Source organism: Gouania willdenowi, chromosome 10 (assembly GCF_900634775.1).
Source record: "Gouania willdenowi chromosome 10, fGouWil2.1, whole genome shotgun sequence".
In the NCBI taxonomy this organism is placed as follows: Eukaryota; Metazoa; Chordata; class Actinopteri; order Blenniiformes; family Gobiesocidae; genus Gouania; species Gouania willdenowi.
This window is the reverse complement of record NC_041053.1, coordinates 12,903,418-12,927,737: the sequence shown is the minus strand read 5'-3', so window position 1 is coordinate 12,927,737 and position 24,320 is coordinate 12,903,418. Positions and strand designations below refer to the sequence as shown.

Here is a 24,320-nt window from a genome sequence, read left to right as displayed (position 1 = left end):
ATCATGGCTACTTCCTCCTCGGTAACAAGTGTGCTCGAGACCCAGGTCCTGTCGACAACGCCAGAAAATGTAATGGGGGTTGGGGAGGTACTGGGGAAGTTTGAATAACAGTGAATTGACCAAAAGTTTATGGAAGGAGAGTAAAGCAACCGGGTGTGAGCACCCCTTAGTTACCAAGGAGGACAGCAACCATGATGTCACAAATTTATTAAAAAGATTAAAGTAAAACAGATTAAAATGCCCATAAATTAAAATCAACGTATGCTAAAATCCATCAACGATGTGGGCTAAGGAACGAATAAAATAGGGGAAGAAGTCACTGTCCACAATAAAGTGCAGCTATGCCCAGGTCCTCCGCTCTCCCTTGTCCCAAGGCGGTAGATCCCTCTGGTCACAGGCTCAGGGTCCCAGGGCAAGGCAGAGTTCCCCTCTGCCTCTGCGTGTATGTGGCTCTTAACACTCCAAGCAGTCTCGATACTTCCGCTGGCTCCAGTCCTCCACACGCTGGGACACCTACACAGAACAGCTATCGGCAGTCAAACGTCCCACAACAATATCCCCGATCTGACTTTGTCCAACAAGTGTTACTACGTTCCCCAAGGGTACTCACACGGAAGGCAGAGTTCTCCTCTGCCCCTGCCTGTATATCGCCTTGCAACACTTGTGATCCCGGCTTGCTTGTGGTCCCCGGTGCGTGTGCCGTCCTGTGCCCTGGGAACCTGGTGAAGACCCACAGCTTCCCTGCTGCTCCTTCTCCTGTCTGTGTCGTTTTTCCTCTGTCTGCTCCTTCTCCTGTCTGCCCCTTTTATTGTGCTCCAGCCACAGGTGCTGATTAGCCTCAGGTGTGTTGATTAGCCTCAGGTGTGTTGATTAGCCTCAGGGTTTGGACATAGTCATGTGATGGGGTTGATCAAATGACAGCATGTTGGCAAGGCTCATAAAACAAAGCTAAAAATGCACTGCAAAAATAAAACCAATACAAAACACACTAAAAACACAGCACACAATACAAAATAAAATACCACTACACAGCAGGATCACACCCACACAGTAACAGCACAGATTTCTTATAGGATATACAAAAAAGAAGATCAGAAAGGCTATTGGCTATACATAACACCAGATATGTATAACCGGAATTTATGATTTTGGGTCTTCTGCTGATTGGATTTGGCATTTTCCTGATTTATTGCAAAATTGGATTACGTTGGCAGCACAATTGGAAGCCGCAGTCATCGACGAAAGGAGCCAAACTCTCCGAACTCTCTCAGATGGATTTCGCCGTGGAATTTTAAGAGGGTTTCACAGGAAATGGCCACACTATTGGATTGCTGATTGAATTAGGGCTGGCAGTCATGTTATGGCTAGCCCGTCTCAAAACACCTTCTCTATTGTCATGCTTGGGCTCCAACCCCTCCTCCCTCCCAGCAGGTGGTAGTAGCAGGTGTGCTGTAAGGGCAGCACCATACTGTGTGGCTGACCTCCAAACTATCCATCCATCCATCTTCATACCCGCTTATTAGGGTCGCGGGGGTCTGCCGGTGCCAATCTCCGGCTCTCATAAGGCGCTGGGCGGGGGTACACCCTGGACAGGGAGCCAGTCCATCACAGGGCAACACAGACAGACAACCACTCACTCACTCATTCACTCCTATGGTCAATTAAGAGACTCCAATCAACCTTACAGTCATGTTTTTGGATTGTGGGAGGAAGCCGGAGGACCCGGAGGAAACCCACGCAGAACATGCAAACTCCACACAGAAAGGACCCAAGTGTCCACCCCAGGGCTTGAATCCAGGACCTTCTTGCTGTGAGGCGGACGTGCTAACCACTAAGCCACCGTGCGCCCACCTCCAAACTACTCATCCTAAATACTAATTCCCTATGTAATGTTGTGTTTGTTGGTTCTTGTCGCAATGTTGCTGAAGAGTTTTTTCATGATCCCAAACTCTGCCCCTCTCTACAATAGGCCTAGTTTGGTTTTTGCCTTTCTTACCTCTTCTTCTTACCCATTGTTGTTATCCCATTTCTCATCTAAATAGCGGGCGCTGCCCTTATGGCGAACCACAGTTCTTCCACTCCTGTGCTCATATGTTATAAATATTATGTGATTGTCTTTTCATGTTTTCTTGGATGAGATGAAACTGAAATGTAATTTTGTTGCTCTGTTGCTTTGTAACACCTGCAACTACAAATAAACTCATTATCATCATCATAAGGAGATAAGGATTTCTGACTCAGGACACCTGCAATAACTTTGCTGTAAGACTGTCTGACACTGGCAGAGAAAATCTCCTGTGAGAATGAGATGTGTTTGTGAACTTGTCTACAGAAAAAACAACACTGGGAAACACAGAGCTCTGAGCATGCAGGGAAGGAGAAATATACATATATAAGCATCTACAGTATATTGGCCTCTATAAGCTCTGGATATAATGTGCATATAATTCTACCATTGCAGTATATAAACAATGCACTGGTAGTCATTGAGGTTTGACTTCATCTGTGTAAACCAGCTGTATGTTTACGTAGGGATTGGTCAGAGACAGGCATCAGCAAATGTGTACGTCAAAGAATTTCAAAAACAGCATCACTCTTCCCATATTTAGGAGTTCCTTCCTTTAGTGGCAGATCTGAAGGCATCATCCTCGTCATCAACCAGAAGTCCTATGTCATTATTAATGCATGAATAATGTCATCCCACTCATCTCCTCTCAGTTTTTCTTAGCTCTCTTTTTGTGCGTTTTGATGCCTTTTATATTGTTGTCACTCGGTCTTTGTCTCCAGTCCTGTCACTCTGAAACTACTCTTCTTCTTCCAGTCCCGCCCACATTGATTTGCTTGTCTTGCCATGTGTTGGTTGGCGAGGTGCCATGCGTATTATTGGCATGGTTTCTGACGTTCACCATCACATGTGTTCTTTGTAAAGGATGAAGTGAGTCTCACACTGACGTCAAAGGGGCGTCTGTTAGACCTTAGACTAACGTAAAGATTACTGTGCTCATTATGCACCAAAATAGATTAGAATAGAATAGAATATTGCATCAATGTGATGACTTTTCCATCATGTCTATTATTGATTCAGAGTCTTTGTTCTGTCAGCTGTCACAGTCCAGCCTTAAAAATAATCCTCTGGGACAACAAACATCTGTAGCAGTGAAATCACCAGGAAAAACAATGAAATATGAGGTAATCGCTGTAGTCACCACTTTTTAACAAATTCAAATATGTTTGTAGTTGTAAACCGATAGTGTTTATTGCTGGCCACCAGGATCACAGATTGCTAAATAATATATATATATATTAAAAAAAAAAACTGATAAGTAAGCAAGTTGTTTTCTTTGTATTTATGTTTTTCATCACACAGAAATATTTACCAAAATACATAACTATATATGGAGGCCCATTCCAGCCAGTAAAAAAAAAAAAAAAAAAAAAAAAAAAAAACGCCAAAAAATATAGGAAAAGTAAAATAATAATTAAAAAAATCTTAAGTCATGATTATGAAATAGTATCACATAATTTTTGTTTGTCTTTTTACTGCCATCAATGGCCTTCTACAGCTTCCATACAGATATGATGTGAATAGAAAAACAATGGGTAGGTCCGTTTGTGCAACCGCCCACCAAACATAAACATACAAAATTACCAAAATACACAAAACACCAGCAAAACGACTCTCAAATCACACAAAATCATTTTTAAAATAGCAAAACAATATAATGAAAACCACAAAATACTCCAAAAACATGGAAACTTATTAAGAATACACAAAATCACTCCAAAAAATACGAAAAAAACCCCCCCAGAAAACCAAAAATACACAAAACAGCTACAGAAAGTATACAAAACGACAACGAAACGAGGACTCTGAAATGCAAACAAAATTTTAGAAAAACACACAAAATGACAGTCAAAGTAAACAAAAAATAATGGGAAAATATGAAGAAAAAAAACAAAACAAAAAAACTAACTTTATTCTTCCCTATAATAATAATGCTCAGATGTTGATAACTTGGCACTTGGAGATTCCAATTACCAGTTACCAATATCTGGTTTAAATTAAATTGTAAAAACCTTTGTCAAACGGGTTCTTAAAAAAAAAGAGATGAAAAATGAATGCGTGGAATGCAAGTTACAACAGTAGGGGGCGACAATGCAACTAACAAGCCTCCGTCAAAGAAGAAGAAGAAGAAGAAGAGAAAGAAGACGAAGAAGAAGAAGAAGAAGAAGAAAAAGATCATTCTTCTCCACATTCGCGACAGATATTCGTCGGTGATGGCTCCTAAAGCAGGTCTGTGTGTCAAAGTGTCACAACTTTTATTTACTGCAGCTTTACATGTTTTACAGTATTTTATGGAGTTGTTTTGGTTAACCCTGATCTGTTAAAAGTTATTTTAAAGTAGTTGTTTTCCTGTTTATTGCAGGTGGTCGAGGCAGAAAGCGGAAAGCAGAGGATGTTGCAGAAGAAGAAAAAGCCTCAGTGAAACAAACCAGAGAAGAAGAAGAGGAGCAGACAGGTCAAAGAGTCATTATTGAACACTGGTGAGAAGATTATAAGTTCAGTGGTTGTTTGCAGCTGTACACCACCTTAACAGTATGCTAACTACACATGCTAATGTTAATAACATCAGTTTAGCCTTTTTGTCTTTAATAGTACTTCATCATATAAGAAGTAACTTCGTTTATTTGACTAATAGTGTTTAGATGCTTCCTCTGAAGCTAGAGAAACGTGAGTAATCAATTTATTTATTCAAAGTGTCTATTGATACGGAAACGTATCAATAGCCTCTTGGACTGTGGGTACGTTTTCCTGTGAGTTTACCTCCGTACTGAGATTATAGCCCTAACCCTAACATAATCCAATAAACAAATTAAACACGTGTCCGTTGACTTTGAAAACAAAAATAAACAAAAATGAATTAATTTTTTTTTTTAGCAAAAAATAATTTTTAAGTAGTGCACATGTTCACGTATATGCGCATATACAATCTCAGTACGATGTGAACTCAGACCATGACACCGGACCTTTTCTACATAAGCGTAATGTGCCTGTGTGTTTTCACTGTGCCGGGGTGTCAGAAATGGGAGTAAAGTAGTAAAAATGCATTGAAAGGAGCAAAAATATGGCAAGAAAATGTGATGAAAATAGATTGAAATATGGCAAGTTTGGTGTGATTGTGGAAATAGGATGAAAAAAAGCAATAATGGGCTCAGATTGCGAAAAAAAAAATAATCCATTGTTTCTTAAAGGCATCTGGCGACCCCCTCCCAAATGAGTTTGTGACCCCAAAGTTGAGAACCCCTGCTGTAGAGTGCCTTGTAATAATACATGATAAGTTCACCTTTCGTTTCATCTGTGCTTGTGACAGTAAAAGCTGACGAGTGTATGGGCGTAATGCTGAGGAGGTTAAATCTGCCCTCCTGGCTGCTGTCCCTGATGTAACTGTCCTCATCAACCCTGAGAAACCACGACGGAGCAGCTTTGAGGTCACCCTGAAGGATGAGGGTAAAGGTAGGCAACATTAGCATTAGCATTAGCAGCTAAACCTGGAATGGAATCATTATCACCAGGTTCTATATTTCACTATATAATTTTTTTGGTGGATCTTTATTATTGACCCCAGAATAAATGGTGTATTTGGACATGTGGAAAAACAAATACTTTGTTGGAAATGTCATACTCACGTACTACTCCTACTACCGGTAAGTTTGATGCCAAAATTAGTATGTAGTGCGTTCACATTAGATAGTATAAACATATTTGAGTATGTGAGAAATACTGTACCTGAATGTATACTATGTGGGGAGATATTTTTAAGTGTGCACGCTGGGCACACTAGTCATACTCAACCACCCCATGATGCATTGAAAGTGGAATGTAAAATCGTCCTGGGACCAGCTTCAAGCTTAAAATCAAACATCTCCTTTTCAAAACAAAAACTCCTCTTTTGGTCTTCCATTAGTTTTTTTTTTTTTAACACTTTTGTAAATAGGACTCTTATTTTGAAGTTAAACAGAAGATTTCAGTTGTAAATGGCAGATGATATGGAATCGGATTGAAATGTGCATACGTGAGTTTTATGGATCAAATGAGCACATGTTGATATTTTACTTTCTCACTTCAAATGTTTTCAGAACTTTCAAAGGTGGAGAATCAACAGATATTTATTCTCAGTGTGATTCAGGTTTTTGTCAGTGTAGGTTCCAAATGCATCTTGGGAAACTTGGAAGTTTCAGTGGGAATGCTCATCCTCCTAATCATACTTTTAATATAAAGTAGACAGTATGTACTCATTGAGTTTGTAGTGTATAATATGCAGTGTGACATTTCAAACACAGCCCATATAAGTGTAACTCATGTTAGGAACAATATGTCATTTGTGTAGGAATTTCTTCTATTGTGGTAGAATCTGGTTTTTGGTTGTTTTTTTTTAATCTTTGGGTCAATTATAATTGTAAATGGTAATTAATTACAATTATGACGTAATTATAATTGTAATTGGAAAAAATATATTGCCGTTGTAATCATAATTGAATTTTAATTTAGTTCAGATAACTTAGTCCACTTTTTCTCATACCTACTGTAACATCACTTGATCAAATCTTTTCTAACATTCCACACTACAAAATAAGTAATAAAAGTATGTATGATTGGTGCTGATATCGTATCGGCCAATACTCAAGGCTGCAAAATTGGTAACGTATCGGAAGTGAGAAAGTTATATCGGGACAATCCTAAACAGAAGTTAAAGTTTTATGGGGTTATTTAGTAAAGGCTCAGAAATTGAGAATGTAATTGTAATTGACTTTCAGGGGAAAATAAGAATTGTAATTGGGTAAAAATGCCAGTCAACGTGACCGTAATTGAGTTGTAATTGAACATGGATAATTTAAGACATAATTGATCATTTAAAAATGTAATTGACCCCAACCCTGGTGAGAATGTTCTCCTGTCTGCAGAAACTTGTCTTTGGACTGGGATTAAGAAGGGTCCACCTCGCAAGCTGAAGTTCCCTCAGCCTGATGTTGTAGTCGCTGCTCTAAAGGAGGCGCTTCATGTTTAGGAAAGGGATGATTAAGGTTTGTTCAAATCCATGCCGTGTCTGTACCGTATATGATGCTTATTCTGTCCTCTTTTTATCTGGAAATGTTACTGTAAAATCCAAGCTTAACATTCCCATGTTTGCCTTGTCCTACGCTATCTCACTTTGGTTTCATGGCTAATGGTTGACAGGATTGACCTTTCAGTGGTTGACGCTTTTTTGTTTGTTGCGTTCTGTGCAGCAGTGCATTTAGAGGTTAAAGCTGGTGGAAGCAATATGACGTGGAGTGACCAAAGAAGTTCTCAGTCGCTCCTCTGATGAATCCTGCTCCACCTGCAGATGTCCTCTGGATGGATGTTGTCGCCCCCTGGTGGAGCTTCACTGCACTTAAAATGCTTCGCAGTAAAAGGTTTCTCCTATTTGCTTTGATTTGTTCTGTTGTAGTGAAATAAAGTTGTTTTTTTCAGGATGTTTATTTTCGTGTTTGTTTAGAATTAATTCAGAATTGAAATGACCAAAAAACAGTATGGGACAGAAATAAGAGACAATGTACAAAAACAAAAAAAAAAAATTAGGATTCAATCAATAAATTAACACAAATGGTGGCTTTTTAGGCCACTAAACGTTCCTAATGCTCTCGTTACTTTTACATTTTCTTGTTATGACCACTCACGTTTAGTTCTGATACAAAAACTGTTTCTATTGGCTCTTGTCTAGTTTGACTCAGTTTTATCTATAAAGCAAGGTCTGTGTGGCTCAAATGTCTCTGCGAATCAGGCTCAGATTGACCTGAGACTTTCAACATGGCTGCTGCATGGTTCAAGGGTGTGCAACGTTGTATTTGTTTAGACTAATGATACCGTTCATAAATTATTTCATAAAATGGTCTTAATTACAGCTTTGCAGAAACAGCTTTGCGGAACAGCTCAATGTTTGACAGGTAGGGTAACTCAGGATAAGTTTGAACAGCTCAATGTTGACAGGTAGTCATGGTAAGTCAGGATAAGTAAAAAAAATAATAAAAGTGAAAATCACCTTATATATGTAGCCTGTATTACAGTGCTAAATATTATGCTCTGCACAGTTCATTTAGTTGACTAGCTACACACACGCACACACCTCAGCAAGCTGCAGATGTATGCTAGCCTATATTACAGTGTTAAATATTAAATGTTCCACTTTTCTACAGTAATACATTCTTCCTACGGGCACTGCACTAGTACATTTAATACATAATGTTCCTCAGTGAAAAAATAAACGTTTGGGACAATTGTTCACAGAGAGAGACTGTGAGAGGGACTAAGATGCTTCACCTGAGCATCTGTGACCTTATGTTAGGCTGATATTCACTGTTTTAGATTAAAAAGGTGTAGGTAAAAATGGAAGTGTAACGTTAGTAAAATAAAATGGAGTACGCTAAACAAGAGGCACTTAACATTGCATTATTAGACGCGGTGGAACGATATACAAAGATTGCGATACCACATGATACAAGGCTCATGATATTTTACAGAAGAAAATTGCAATTGTAAAAATAATAATGCTTTTATTTGACTTTAACTTTGGCCATATTTGTATACATATTATTGGTATTACCTTTTCAACTCAATAGGAAAATAAAAAAATAACAAATCATTATCAGACCTTTTTTTTCTGTTTAAAGTGCAAAAGTTGCCACTCTGCAAATATAATGCAAAAACAGACTGACAATACTGCACCAAATCACATCATCGTGAGATTCTTAAAAAAAAAAAAAAAAAAAAAAAAACATTCCTATCCGTGCATTTTGAAAGACATGGTTTTGGAATTTCTATGTAACAATTTGATATTTGGCAAACATTTTATACATAAATGTAGATTATTAAGCTTTTAAAATTGATATTGTCATTGGAAAACATTACAAAACAGAAGTGCTATAAAACTGTCCAAAGTTCTAATGTATGTTAAATAACCCCTTTGTGTGTATTTTGTTTTGTTTTGCTGCTTCGATATGTGGATTTTTTTGAAAGTTCTACACTGGTGTGATGTTTGTATATGAATGTTAAAATACTTCTTTCTCCAAAAAAAAAAAAGGAAAATAAAAACTGCAGCAAGCAGTTTTTAATTAATGAAATACAACATGTACAGCAGATGGCGGTATACACCTATTCATGTTGGTTGAACACGCTAATAACCAACGAAGAAGAAGCAGAAGGAAAAGAAGAATACATGGGTAACTTCTCTACTCAAAAGCTTTGTATTTACGACTGAGTGACCTCTAAACACTATTATTAACTTATTATAATTATATATATATATATATGCTCAGAGTGACACGTAAAGCAGCGTTTTATGTCGGCATGAAACCTTAAGTTGAATGAATATTAGCATATTAGCCTCGGCCTGCTAACCACTGGCTTTTATTTTGTTGACGACCGATGACTTCCTTTTACATTTTCACTGTTTCGTTGCCATTTGACCATTTATTTATTTATTTATTTTATTCATTGTAACTCAACATTTTCGATTCCGTCCCTTTTTCTTTATTGTATTTGCTGATTTGTCTCTGATCGCGTTTTAAGGAGAGTAGCTCGTTTTCTTCTCTTTTTTTTGGAGTATTTGTACATATTCTCCAATAAAAATGTATTATTTTATTCGTTACCATTTTTTTTTATATAGTTAATCAATTTTATCAACTAACTAAATTAACATACATAAATATGAAGAATGCTGATAATGTAGAGACCACCCACACAAACATGGGAGAACATGCAAACTCCACACATAATAAAAGATACACTAATCAACTCTTTGGGAAAACTCAAATCCTTCCGTTTTATCTCTTCTATAGTGACACAGTGAATGCAATCTGTACAATATGACACTTTTAACTCAGGAAGTACTTCAGTAATATTGGGATTGTTGTACAAAAGAAATGTGGCTTTATCATCAGTTAAAGCTGCTGGAGATGAACGTTTCTATATAGACAGACAGTGTAGTAGAGGTGTGCATTAGAGCTGCACGATTATTATTATTATTTTTAACCTATATTCTAATCACAATTGTTTATCATATTTGGCTTTTAAAAAAACTGTTTTTAATGCACTGCTTTCAAACAATATGTGTACAGTTGACAGTGCAAAATTAAGCTTTAAATAAGAATTATAATTAAATGATACTTAAAAAATTAATGTACCAAAGGTTAACTAAATGGATACACTATTACGAGTTTAGACCTCGTATTATAATTGTAAGTATTGCCGACGATCAGGTTTATTTAATCATGGCAACCCAAATCGTGATCACGATTAAAATTTGATTGAATTTGAGTGATTTAGATTTTTTTTTTACTGTCATTCTGTGTATTTTTATGTGTTTACTGTGGGGGCCGCCAGTTGCACGTCTGCACTGGGATCTAGAATAACACCAGTTCGGATGGACTACGGGCCCGGGCTTGCGGAATGTCTCCGCGCCGAATAGCACGTACCACGTTCCTGAGAAATCAGTGAAATGACTCGCTTCCACCGAGTAAAACAAATGAAATTGTGCGACTTAAAATCGTAATCTACGTTGAATTGCCTTTGAAACGATGTATCACACGACTTTGTTCCGATAAATTTAGAAATTACCGGAGAGGGTCTCCCAGAGGCTCTTGGCATCCGCTCATAGAACATCCATGTCAAATTACAGCTCTATTCAACGAGCATTGAAGGAGCAGTAGGCATTTGGCGCCCCCCGTGGCACATACGGAGTAATGGGCCCCATTCATATATCGGTTTGTGTCCGCTCTAGTGGGCGGCAGCAGTCAATGTGGCGTCTATGTATATTATGTCTATGTTGAGAATGAGCATGGAAACAGGGAGACGTGATTGGTTAATAAAAAATGAACCGTCTTCCCCTATTGGTCAAAGTTTTTACAGGCTTACAGCTGCTACTGATGATGGGTTGTTTTTGTTATTTTTTCAGAGCGCACAAGAACTTAATTTCTCTCAGGACATAAAGACAATTTCAACCAAAAACTAAAAAAGTGAATCTGCAGGAAATTACTTACCCTACCTTTAACTTTTATTAGGTTATTTATTTCAGGCTCAATGATTGTGATTAATTGTAATTGAACTTGATTAATTTACAAGGTAATTGTAATTGACTTTCTGAGGATAAAAATAATTAATTTAATTGTAATTTGAAAAAATGCTGGCCACTGTAATCGTAATTGAATTGTACTTGAACTGGGTAATTGAAAATGTAATTGGAGCTGAAAAATGTAATTGACCCCAACCCTGTTGCATTTCATAAACATTAATTGTGTGTCTGTATCCAGACATGGCTACTGAAGTGGTGGAAAAGCCCGGTGAAGAGGCTCCTCCCACTGGTAAGGTTGGGACTCGTTTTGACCTGGAGAAGGAGACGGAGCTCCGCTTTGAAGTGGAGGCTGGGGAGGCTGCTGAACAAGTGGAGCTGGAGCTGATCTCAGGCATGGCCGAGGTGTTCGGCTCAGAGCTCAACCGCAACAAGAAGTACACGTTCGGACCTGGTTCTAAGATCGCAGTGTTCACCTGGCAGGGTTGCAGTGTCAACCTATTTGGGAAACCGGAGGTAAGTGACAGGATCAGAAATCACATATTTAAGCATAGCGTTATGTGTCTTTTTTGTTATTCACCTTATATATCGTATGTAAAAAGTAAGGTGTAGAGCAGGGGTGTCCAATTCCGGTCCTCGAGGGCCACTATCCAGCATGTTTTAGATGTTTCCCTCTTCCAACACACCTGATTCAAATGATCAACTCCTCATCCAGCTCTGCAGAAGCCTGATAACGATCCTAATCATTTGAATCAGGTGTGTTGGAAGAGGGAAACATCTAAAACATGCTGGATAGTGGCCCTCGAGGACCGGAATTGGACACCCCTGGTGTAGAGGTTGATAGAGGGCCCATGTATGGACTTTTTTCAAGATCGGCCATTGGCCGATTTTTATAAATTTAATTTTTTTTTTTTAATTTATTTAGCAGTTTAGAGTAGCCATTAAAGGAAAAAAGAAAGAACATAAAAGCATCTATTTGGATGTATGAATATACAACAAAATATTAATAATAGTATGTGCATGGGAGAGGTAGAAGCCAATATGAATAAAAAGCCAATATAATAGGATATAATATGATAGTGCCTGATTAAATATCTTTATCCTATTATATCCTTCATAGGATAAGGATATAATAGGATAAGGATATTTGATCAGGCACCTGTGTGGGCAGCTGCAGCCACTGCTTGACTGACGGAAGGACCCCGCATGTATATCATGAGTGTTTCAATTGTCTTTCATAATCAATGTGCTATAATAAAAAAAGTATATCAGCTTTAGATATTGGCCATTGGCTGAATTAAAAAAAAAAAAAATCGGTATCTGCATCGGCCTTTGAAAATCCGAACTGTAGTAAGGGTTGGGGTCAATTACATTTTTCAGTTACAATTACATTTTCGATTACCCATCTTTTTTCTAATTACAATTAAATTAAAATTATTTTTTATCCTCAGAAAGTCAATTGCAATTACGTTCTCAATTACTGAAGTTCAATTACAAGTAATCATAATTACTGAGCCTGAAATAAACAATCTAATAAAAGTTAACATTCCTGTTGTGTTAGCTTACTGTTAGCATCTCTTATGATAGCAGGTCCTAAATCAGCTGTAAAATACACTAAAAACTATAAACATCTAATGTATTTATTTATATCTATTGATTACCTTGTTATGCTTCCTAATCAATGAAAATAGAGGTTTTAATAATTTTGATGTGGGTGTCTGAGGCTTTTTTGTGTCGATTTATATATTTTTTTAAATGGTAAAATGTTGGAAAGCTTGAAATGAAACATATTATAATAATTAACTACATGCGTGTAGAACTGTATATAGAACTGTAACCTGGTTCCCCACTTTTGCGTTAAATTATAATTGATAATTTTTATAACACTTTCATGACAATTACAAAGTCAATTATCTGAACTCAGTTACAATTTAATTGCGATTAGGACAGCAATAGATTTTTTAAATTACAATTATAATTACAGTATAATCGTAATTAATGATCAGTTACGCAATTGACCCCAACCCTTGGTTTGTACAAATATTTGTCAATTTAAAAAAACGTATAGGGCAAAAAAAAAAAAACTAAAAAAAAATCTGCCAATATGCTTTAGAAAGTTGATTTGTAAATTTTGATTTATCATTTTTGTGTGATCAGAGAATAGTGAGAATTGTGTGGATTAATAGGGGAAGGTTGGTGGGGTCATTAATTATGTATTGATTAATTTAAAGGAGCAGAAATATAAGAATTGTATTCTTCTTACTGCTTCTTTATGTTTATGAAAATGTTTCATTTGGACTGTGATAATATTTGACGTACACTGGGAATCTATATTGGTTTGCATTTTCATGAAATGAATGAATAATTCATACAATTTGGTCAAAATCAATTCAGGTGGCTTACGTCTCCAAGGATACGCCCATGTTGCTGTACCTGAACACACATGCTGCCCTGGAACAGATGAGAAAACAAGCAGAGCGGGAAAATGAGCGTGGACCGAGGGTACAGTATATTTAACAAAGGAGTTATTATTGCTGTGGGGAATCTTTTATTTCTTGTTTTATATCAGGGGTGTCAAACTCATTTTAGTTCAGGGGCCAAATACGGAGCCGGTGGGCCACAGATTTTAAGCTGGAAAATGAGTAATTTCAACATTATTGTGCCCTAGTTTACACTTTTACGTATACATGAAATATAAAATATGTAGGAAACCGACAATATCCAAGCAGTCAGTGACAGATATCAGTCCATACAGGATGTTCACTTTAAATTTCATAGATTTTATCATCAATTTCTACTTAATTCAGGGAAATATGATGTAATAATTTGAGGAAAATGTTGAAATTTTGTAAGAATGTTGAGTTACTTTTTTTCAACAGTTTAACACAGGGTTTTTTAACCTTGGCTTCGTGACCCCATGTGTGGTTGCCTGGAAAACAAATGGGGTCACCTGAAATGTCTAATAATAATAATAATAATAAATTGAAATAAAATACTGATTAAAATAATATATATATATATATATATATATATATATATATATATATATATATATATATATATTTTCTTCTTTTTTTTTTTTAAACTGTATTTTTGTATCTGTTTTGCACATTTAAAAAAAACAATACATAATATTACATATACACTGTAGATATACAGTGCAGGTAGAGGCAGAAGGCTCTAAGAACTTAAATTAAATAGTTTAGTTCAAAATAAAATATGTTGTAAAAATATCAGAACAGCTTGCACATATTGTCACTTTGTGAAATGTCTACTAATAATAAAATATAATACTGTTAAAAACACTGTTTTCTTATGTTTTACTTTTTTTAATTGTATTATTTATTTATCTATTTTGCACATTTAAAAAAACAATACATGTCACAAAAATAGATATATAGTGCAGGAAGTGGCAGAAAGCTCAAAAACCTTAAATGATTTAGTTCAAATAAAATGCATCGTAAGATGGCCCATGTTGTCACTTTGTGCACTAAGCATTACTACTCTGTATTTGTAACACAGTATTCCAAACATGATCAAAAAATAAATCTCTGGAGTCGCCACAAATTTGTGACATACTGTAAAATGGGGTCACCACAAGAAAAAAGTTGGGAACCACAGGTTTAACATTAAAAATGACTAGTAATCATGTGATATAAGCACCAGGAGTGTTGAGTTTCATTTACACAATGATTCATGTTTTCTCTGTAAATTTCACTTTCTCCTGCGGGCCCAATGGATGCTCCAAAAGGCCGGACTGTCCCCCGGGCCATGGGTTTGACACATGTTTAACAGAGAGAATCTAAAGCATTGTCTGCTCCTCAGGTGATGGTGGTGGGACCCACAGACGTGGGGAAGTCCACAGTGTGCAGGGTGCTGCTCAACTATGCTGTGAGGGTTGGCAGGAGGCCAACGCTGGTGGAACTGGACGTGGGACAGAATGGGGTGAGAGGAAGAGTGAAAATACACATTTGTGTTAACTTTTCACTGCTTTATTGTTGCTTCTTCTTTAGTGTTTCAACATCCAGCCACAGCATTTAACCACCACATTCAGCTTCCTTCTTTATTTCAGAGGGTTTTTATGTATTGATTGACTGATGTGTGTTTTAATATTTCAGACTTAGCTTTGAACTTTTTCTTTTTTAAAGCAATTTGTGTTCCTTTAATTTATGTGAACTTTGTTTTTAAGGCTGCTTTTGCAGCAGTAGTGTCCTGTTTGGCTGAGTTTGTGTTAGGGGTGGAAACCTCTGGGTACCTCGCGATACGATACGCGATACAAAGCTCGCGATAACGATTACCTCACGATTTTCAATATATTGGTCAGAAATCAATCTACAATAATCTATGACATAACAAGAAAAAAAAAGATAAAGTGAAAAAAGTTTTATTTCATATTTCTGAAATACAATAATTTGAAAAGTGTCCTATGAACAGTGACACTATTTTAGTGCAAGATTTCTATAAATAATAAATAAAATAATAATAATAATAATAATCCCAGTGCACACACTGAGTTAGGGCTGTGCAATTAATTTAAATGTTATCACGATTTTGATTATTACACCCAATGATTACAAAAATAACATAATCGAGTAAAAATTATTATTTAAATTAAAAAAAAAAGTTTTTTTATTTTTATTTTTACTTATGTTTTGTTTGCTAAATAAAACATATGTAAATGCTTGGCAAACAAGCAAGGCATGCAAGAACTGATTTGTTTTCTGCAAAAGTGAACATACTTGATTTTATGGTTTGAATGATTTTAATCATGTTTAAAAATATATATTTTACATTGTTTTGTAAAAAAAAAAAAAAAAAAAAGTTTTTGGTTGACAATAATTGTGATTTCAATTATGTCTAAAATAATCATAATTATTATTTTTTCCATAATCGAGCAGTACACTGGGTCACACCAAAATACATCCGACGTGAAACACAGCCTTCTCAACACAATAATGTTCCACCACTTCACAGTCACTGGGTGAATTATGAATGTAACTGCATCACCACAAAATCATCCATTCTATGAACACCACCAGCAACAGAGAAGCCCCTCCCCAAAACGCGCTCAATGCTCTTTCTTCCCAACTTGTTTGTATGAGAGTCCAGACCATTTTCGACGGTTGGTGACAAGCGTCTGATTCACTGAGCACTTAGCGTCCAACTAGGGGCATGAGGCACGATTTTGACGCCCGAAACGCGTTTGGTGTGAACGCAGCATTAGAATATCTGTCTGTGTTAAAGCCAAAGTGTTTCCAAACACTGGGCCCCAAAGGAGGATTGATCAAATTATCTTTTGCCGGCTTCTCCTTAATGCTGTGTTGTTGTCTGCTGGATCGTGGCAATGACAGATTCAGCAGTGACGTCTTTATTATTAAAAACACTTTAAAAACACATCCATATAAAGTCTGATGTGCATAAATCTAATGCATTATTTCCTATTATCAGAAAAAAAATGGATTGATTACCTTTTTAAATCACACAGATCGATGTAGTTTGATCGTAGGAATATGAATCGTTTCATCAATCTATTGAATGGATCGTAACCCCTAAAGAACTGCTTGTTATTGATACACTATAACTCAGATCATACAGTGTGGATTGATTTACAGCCTTAAAAAAGGAAAAAACAACAGGGTGAAGGTCACGCTTGTTCTCAGCGCGTCACAACCCGTTATCCCTGCAGGCAGTGCTGAGGGAAAATTACATCATCAGCACCTTCTGCTGCCCCAGAATTTGTGTGCGAACGGGAACGCACTCAGGCTACGTTCACACTGCAGGTCTTGTGTGCTCGTTCATATTTACACATTAAATGTGTTTTTTATGTTTGGAGTATGAACGGATTGTGACCCTGAAGTGACTCGCATGCGCAAAAGTATTGTAAGGTACTATGTACACACAGGAACGCATTGTTTATGGAAGTAAACATGGAGGCATCTCGTCTCAGCGTGTGTGTGGCACTGATAATATGTACAGTATAACATAATAAATATTTAATATTAAGAACTCGCTCTTCTTTCTCTGTCTACATTTCGACTTACATCCTCCGCTAGGGTTTCTCCCTACCCTGTTGCACCATCTGGGACACAGAATTATGACGCTATCGCATTTTGATAACGTAAAGGTGGGATAGAATGTGACTTGGCTGTTCCGACAGCAGTCGCTACTAGCATTGCAAAATATCAGATACGTATCAGATTTATATCCACATGGCCTGAGTCGGATTTAAAAAAGAATCTGAATTGTACTGTTCACATAGACGTGACAAAAATCAGATATGGGCAAAAAAATCTGAATTGACCTGTAGTGTGAATATAGCCTAAGTAAGGGGTCACCAACCTTTCTGACACTGTGAGCTACTTCAAAGTTACTGAATAATCCAAAGGACCAGTTTGATAAACAGAAATACTACCACAATTTCTGAGTTTTATTTTAATTAGAAGGAAAGATAATGAATCAAGCGTCCACTTAAAAAGGTAGGAAATACTTACATTTCAACATGCAACACTTTATTACTCTTAATTTATACCATTGTTTCTTTTTCAAGTTGCCACTTCTGAAACCTTTCATAGGGAATCATCATGTTCCTATTTTACTAGCCACCAACTTCTCTTTTAATAACATTATGTAAAATTTGATAAAACGCTACTCTTATGTAATTTTTTATTTTATTTTTTTAAAACATTACAGTCCAAACACCAAATCTGCAGCATCTTTAATGAAATCCTATCTATGATACTTGAACACATTTGTCTCAATTTCTCAGTAAAAATAAACATTTAAAGATGCTTAATTTAAAAAAAAAAAAAAGTATATACTGTATATATATTTATCAGGTCAACAGTATTTAACTCTGACTACATCTGTCATCTAAATTTATGTTTGTGAGTTTGAAGCCTGGTAGATTTTAGTTAAATCTGGGGTACTCAATTTATTTTATTTAATTTAAAAAAAAAAAATCATATAGTATACCGTAGGGATGTAACGATTCACTCAACTCCCGATACGATTCGATTCGCGATACTGGGTTCACGATACGATTCTCTCACGATTTATTTTACAAAATGGGACTGTATATAAATGACTGAAAAATATTCCTTTATTTTTTTTGGGAAAATACTGTACTATTTTTCATTGTCAAAAGAATCCCTTGATAAACTATTCAAAACAATGCAATTTAACTAAAAATAAATCTTGAATGACATAAATAAAGGAATAATACAAATGAAGAAGAAGCTTATTTAAATTCTGGTTCTATAGTAAACAATACAAAACTGCATAATAGTTCTTTTTCTTTTTAAAAGTGCAACTGAAAATGTATTTTGTGCCTTAACAATTGGACTTTAAAAAAAAAACAGTCATTTTACTGTATTTAGGTCAGATATTTGTTTGAACCAGCAGAGGGCGCTGGTACCCCAGTGGTCGGTTGGTATGCAGATATTTTGCAGTGAAGAAGAGATGCTATGCTAGCAGACAGAGCTAATAGAAAAACGTGACTTTTACAGATATTCACGTAATATTACAGATATTCTTTCGGTGCTAAAGGGGTAATGAATCATTTATGAATATGTTTAAAAGTAGAAGATGGCCAGAAAGAAAGTATTAGCAGATTTCGCTCGCCGCCAACACTTCTGGATTGCGCCCTCTGCTGGTTTAAAAAAAGTACTGCGATTCAATTTTCACAGCATCGATGTGAATCGTAATACCTATGAATCGATTTTTAACTGCCTTACGATTAATCGTTACATCCCTAGTATACCGTAAAAGTAATCATTTCTGAAAAAAATCATACGTCTGCGTGCAGTCTGTGCCTTATAATTAATTTTTTTAGTTAATAAAACTCCAGAAGACAATATCTTGGCAGTCACCCCCTCCAGCGCCAATCACAGGATTTAGAGAAAGGAGGGGTGAGCAGAGCCCACAAAGGAGCCTCCTCATTGGCTGCCGCGATATATAGTGAAGCTCATGTATTCAGTCTTGGACTAACTTTGGACGCGCAAGTGGCTGTTTTCCTTCCAGACAGGTAAACTAATGTTCCATTTTCTTATATTTTGAGTGCATCCTTTTGCGTGGCGACGTGTTTTACCGGTAGTGCACGTTCAGCTCTCGTGCGCGATTTCGTGCACTTCCGTGAGAGGAGGAGACTGGGAGGGATTATCAGATTGAGGGACGGGATTTACGGTTTGAATTCAGCCATGCCTTTCTGTCATGGTTCAAGAATCAGGTAGTGCAGCTTTAACTGGTGACTAGTGTTGCTGTTAGAAAAGGTCTGAGGGTACCTCACATGGTCCATGCGGTCTACTTCGGGCCCGCCGGCACCGTGTTGGTGACCCCTGGTCTAAGTAATTTGATCCGATTTGCTTCTCATTTTAAATAAAGGTTTAATTGAATACTTTTCTTTTTCAGGTCTCTGTACCCGGCACGTTGTCAGCACTGTGTATTGAGCGTCCTGCTGATGTGGAGGAGGGGTTCTCAGTTCAGGCTCCTCTGGTCTACCACTTTGGTTCCACGACTCCAGGAACAAACATAAAACTTTACAACAAGGTGAGGACAACCGTACAAATGTTTTTTTTTTCAGTCATTAGGAGCCTGTCCTACAAAGCAGGTTTTAAATATGTTCACTTGAGCGAGGTGATTTTAGCCTGCGTGTGTGCTCCAGTGACGGGTGGAGATTGCAGCCTCTGACCAATCATGATCATGGAGAAACTATGGAATGTAATCTACGTCACAATTGAGGAACAATTCTTTAAGAAAATATGAAGAATTAAAATCCATAATTCAGACCAAAAACAACACTGTTGCTGCAAGAAAAGCAGGAAATAAATAATGCAGGAACAAAAGAATGCAAGAAGGAAAGAATGCAAGCAGGAAGTTGCCGATACTGATAATACGTAAAAGAGTTTCACATTATTACAGCACAAACGTGTTTCTATTCAGGTAGTCCTCCTCAATTTATCACTGGGATGAGAGCACATTGTTTTTCTGTTTTATGTTCCTGCTCGTGCTGACAGCGTCATTATAGCGTCATGGATTTCCATATTGAATGAATGACTTTATCCGTCTGCGATACGGAGCGCGTCCGACACAGGCTTCATCAGCAGACTGTAGATCAGTTCATCAGATGTAAATCTATATCTTTACTAAAGGTTGTCATCAGTAAATGAAAGGATTGCATTTATCCATTAATAATCTTTCTTTACTAAATACAGCTGTCAGATCTGCACCAACCAGGACTTTCTAACAATGGGCAGGTCATTTTCCAAGATAACTGATTGGTCAGTAGGCGGGGCTTTTGTACACCCTTAGATCTTGTCCACTTCATAACCTGGTCCAGACCAGTTCAGCCTAAGTTACCATGGTGATTTAGCTCGGTAAGATGTTAGCCAGCGTCGTAGTCCAGGACACACCGAATAAATCCCGGAAGTTAGCGTGATTAGGAAATCCAGCTTCGTAGTACCCCTAGCAGCCAAAGGAGGGTTTCAGCTTGCTAACTGTATTTTGGATTTCTTTTTCAAAGCTCACGTCGTGCCTGGCTGAAGTGTTTTCCAGGCGATGTGAGGTGAACAGAAAGGCCAGCGTGGGCGGCTGCATCATCAACACGTGCGGCTGGGTTAAAGGCTCTGGATACCAGGCCCTGGTTCACTGCGCCTCCACCTTTCAGGTGGATGTGGTGCTGGTGTTGGACCAAGAACGGCTCTACAACGAACTCAAACGAGACCTTCCCCACTTTGTCCGTGTGGTTCTCCTCCCTAAATCTGGTGGCGTAGCAGAACGCTCCAAAAAGTGTCGGCGGGATGCTCGAGAAGAAAAGATCCGCGAGTATTTCTACGGTTTCCGTGGACTGTCCTTCTATCCTTTTTCTTTTGAGGTGCGTTTCTCAGACATCCGTATCTACAAAATCGGGGCGCCGTCCATCCCAGACTCGTGCTTACCACTGGGCATGTCTCAGGACGACACGCAGCTCAAGCTGGTGCCGGTGACACCGGGGCGAGACCTCACGTATCACGTGCTGAGCGTAAGCAGCATTGAGGACGGAGAGGAAGGGGCCAGGAAGGGGATCGTGGAGGCTCCGGTGTGCGGCTTTATCGTGGTGACCTTTGTAGATACTCAGACACAGATGATGAAAGTCCTCTCACCTGCACCCAGACCCCTGCCCAGACACACGCTGCTCATCATGGACATCAGGTTTATGGACATGAAATGATCATCACCAAGTAGAAGGAAGAGTGGAGATGACAGCAGCTGGAAATGGAATAATTTGTGATGCTTTGTTTCAATCTGTTTTCTTAACACTGTATTTTTTGTAATGCAATTTTAAATATAAATAAATTGACTCCTTATTGTCTAGAAAATTCTTTAACTGGGATGTTATTTCAAGTAGATGCTTATTGAGTTGTTGCTTTTAACTCGTGAGTGTAACTAGTAATCCATCAAATTACATTTTATTTATTAAAACTTCACTTCCAGCCATTCATTCTATATTTCCAAACACCAATGAACCTTAGAGCGGTGTTTTTCAACCTTTTTTGAGCCAAGGTACATATTTTCATTGAAAAAAATCCCAAAGCACAACACTAAGTGTTAAAAAATGAAACTTTGTAGCATATATGAACAATACACAGTCATGCTTATATATTATATGTGTGTTTTCAACAGCTATTTTAGGAAAAACTGAATTTGGTTGCTTGAATTCTACAAAAAAAAGTGGGTCGCGATTTAATGATCGTGTGAGTCCCAGGGTAAGACCAGTCGAGGACCCCTGTTCTATTGACCGTAGTCTACATCAGTGTTTCCCAACCAGGGGTATGTGAGCACATTGTAGCGGGTTCGTGGAAAAATTAAGAATTTATTTCCAAGAAGTTAAAAAATATTCTCAGTCATTTCATGAGTCCGTCAATAAAATGGTACGTGTGCGCTATGACTTGTTTTTAGTTTAAATGCCTGTTTAAAGAAGACATATTCAAAGAAACTCCATTTGTGGTAAATGTCATAAAAGTTATATATGACACAGGCAGGTTAATTATTTATATTACTTATTTTTAATTTGTTCTTTTTTTTTTTCTAATTTCAACTTTATTATTTTGCTTTGATAACATTGTCACCATAATATATTAGAATTAATAATACAAACGTTTACTAAATTATTTTTTATATTTATCATTTTTATTGCCTTGAAGGCAACATCATTTCATGTTTAATTTGAGTTAAATAAGAAGATAAAGCCTGAATATTAATTGTTCCATTTAAGGAGATGAAATAAAATGACTTGTGTTGAATATTCAGTTGTTGTTATGTTCTACTTTTGGATAATCATAAGCACGTATGAGTGAGGGGGTACTCATGGTTTGACAAAAAGGCTCAAGGGGTACACAAGACAAGAAAGTTTGGGAACCACTGGTCTACATCAGCAATGATAAAAATGTCCCTGGACAATGAGACGTTCTGCATTTGTGTCGTCTAGTCACTGCTGAGTTCATTCCTTGTGCTTGTTTTGACACACACACACTACTAGTATGACAGGCACTGTTTCGAGAACTACCTTTACAGCTCATTTGATGTATTTACTGTAAACAACTGCAAAATAATATTGAAACGTCATGGTTGTAGCTACTAGTTTCAAACTATCTGCTTCCAACCATCGTCCTAATCTACATTACTACATTCCATAAACCTTTTTTTTGCAGAGTTCCTCTTTGTTTCTGCCCTTGCAGTTTCATATTTGATATATTTTGTCCAAAACATTCACACACTCTTTTCTCTGCACATTTCTAAACAATCCAAGCCAGGACTTTACCTCATCCTCTATCTACAATCTAATGAACTCATGGATTTCCAATCCTTCTATCCTGGTCACACCCAAAGAAAACCACATTATTTGCATTTCTGACATCACCTGAAACTCTGCATGCCCGGGTCACTCTATTCTGTTCAGTGTGGTAGCTCTAACTACTGACTCATTAGCCTCATTTGACTATTGCTTCTATAAAGGTAGAAATAATTACAAATACTCAAATTACTTTTGTTTTAATCTTCACCGTGTAAGCCCACAATTTGAATTAAAGAAAGTAAAGTGAAACATTGGTAGATTAGTAACAAAGTACATTGGGAAGTGTTTAACCTGTTCTTTGCAGAATCAAAAACTTGTTTATAATCTTTAAACAAACAAGGTTTCCTCAAAACAAATTGTCTCTTTGTCATTTTATATAAACTTTATTGTTTGGCTAAGAAATGTGATTAAACATAGACATTTTTTACAAGTCAATCAATTTGAATGCCTGCAATTGACAAGGCAATAAAACTCCCATGGTTTAAAAGCAAATGTTATCCAAAGTAGAGTTTTTGGAAGAGAACTTTGTACTTTTTAACGTTTTTTTAGTACAATTCAATCAGCATAAAAGTAAGTGAGTACAAATTGTCAACATCATTTTTTTGGTGGGATTGTCGGAGCAACCGAGAGCATCCAGAGAGAACCCATAAAGCACAGGGAGAACATGCAAGCTCCGTACAGAAAGGTACAGTCAAGGTTACCCACAAGGAATCGAATCAAAGACTAAACTACTGAATTGTTCAGTTTTGAGTCCTTTTAGATCCACTGTGTACTAGTGGTTCTCAACCTTGGGGTCAGGACCCCATTTGAAGTCGCGAGACACTGGGGACGCCAGATGCCTTCAAGAAACTAAGAATATTTTTGCTTATTTTGACCCTTTTTCTGCAACTGCAGCAAACTTGCCATATTTTAACCTATTTTCATCACCTTTTCTTCCCATTTTTTTTGCTCCTTTTAACACATTTTTCTATAATGATTCCATTTTCACTTCTCCATCAAACTTCATCGTCTTTTTTCTCTCTCTTTTTTTTTTTTAAACATTTATAAACCCTTTCGAAAACTTTTTCCATATATTGACCCATTTTTTTTTTTTTTTTTAACCACTTTATCTGTCTGTTTTTGGCCACTCTAATTTGCAACTTTTAACCAACTCGTGATTTTTAAAATCTCATTCCACCACCTTTTCCACCATTTTTGGTCACTTTTAAATAATTTTCTGATTAAAACAACATCTTTAACATGACTATATATTAAATAATAATGAACATCCTGGATAACAGTGGATATTATTGAGATGAATAAATAAATCGGGTTATCACAGATTCATAGAACAATGGACCATCATTTTGGTGACCTTATGGATGAACCCCAAAAATCACCCCCTTTAT

At 37.0% G+C, this 24,320-nt stretch overlaps 2 protein-coding genes across 3 annotated transcripts; both read left to right on the top strand.

Moving 5' to 3' along the window:
- The first annotated feature begins 4,187 nt into the window (after positions 1 to 4,187).
- selenoh (selenoprotein H) lies at positions 4,188 to 7,515 on the top strand. 2 transcript variants are annotated; one of them, XM_028460460.1, is made up of 5 exons: positions 4,188 to 4,294; positions 4,428 to 4,545; positions 5,373 to 5,515; positions 6,964 to 7,083; positions 7,288 to 7,515. In XM_028460460.1, exons 1-4 carry the CDS (start codon positions 4,279 to 4,281, stop codon positions 7,065 to 7,067), a joined length of 381 nt encoding a protein of 126 aa, XP_028316261.1. In that variant the 5' UTR covers positions 4,188 to 4,278; the 3' UTR covers positions 7,068 to 7,083; positions 7,288 to 7,515. The 2 variants fall into 2 exon arrangements, with proteins under 2 accessions (XP_028316261.1, XP_028316260.1); XM_028460459.1 differs by having other exon boundaries at positions 7,291 to 7,423.
- A 1,661-nt stretch (positions 7,516 to 9,176) lies between these two features.
- Positions 9,177 to 21,457, top strand: clp1 (cleavage factor polyribonucleotide kinase subunit 1). The gene is made up of 6 exons (XM_028460458.1): positions 9,177 to 9,258; positions 11,347 to 11,621; positions 13,500 to 13,607; positions 14,931 to 15,050; positions 19,512 to 19,649; positions 20,623 to 21,457. The coding sequence occupies exons 1-6, from the start codon at positions 9,177 to 9,179 to the stop codon at positions 21,307 to 21,309; spliced, it is 1,410 nt and encodes a 469-aa protein (XP_028316259.1). The 3' UTR covers positions 21,310 to 21,457.
- The last annotated feature ends 2,863 nt before the right edge of the window (positions 21,458 to 24,320 follow it).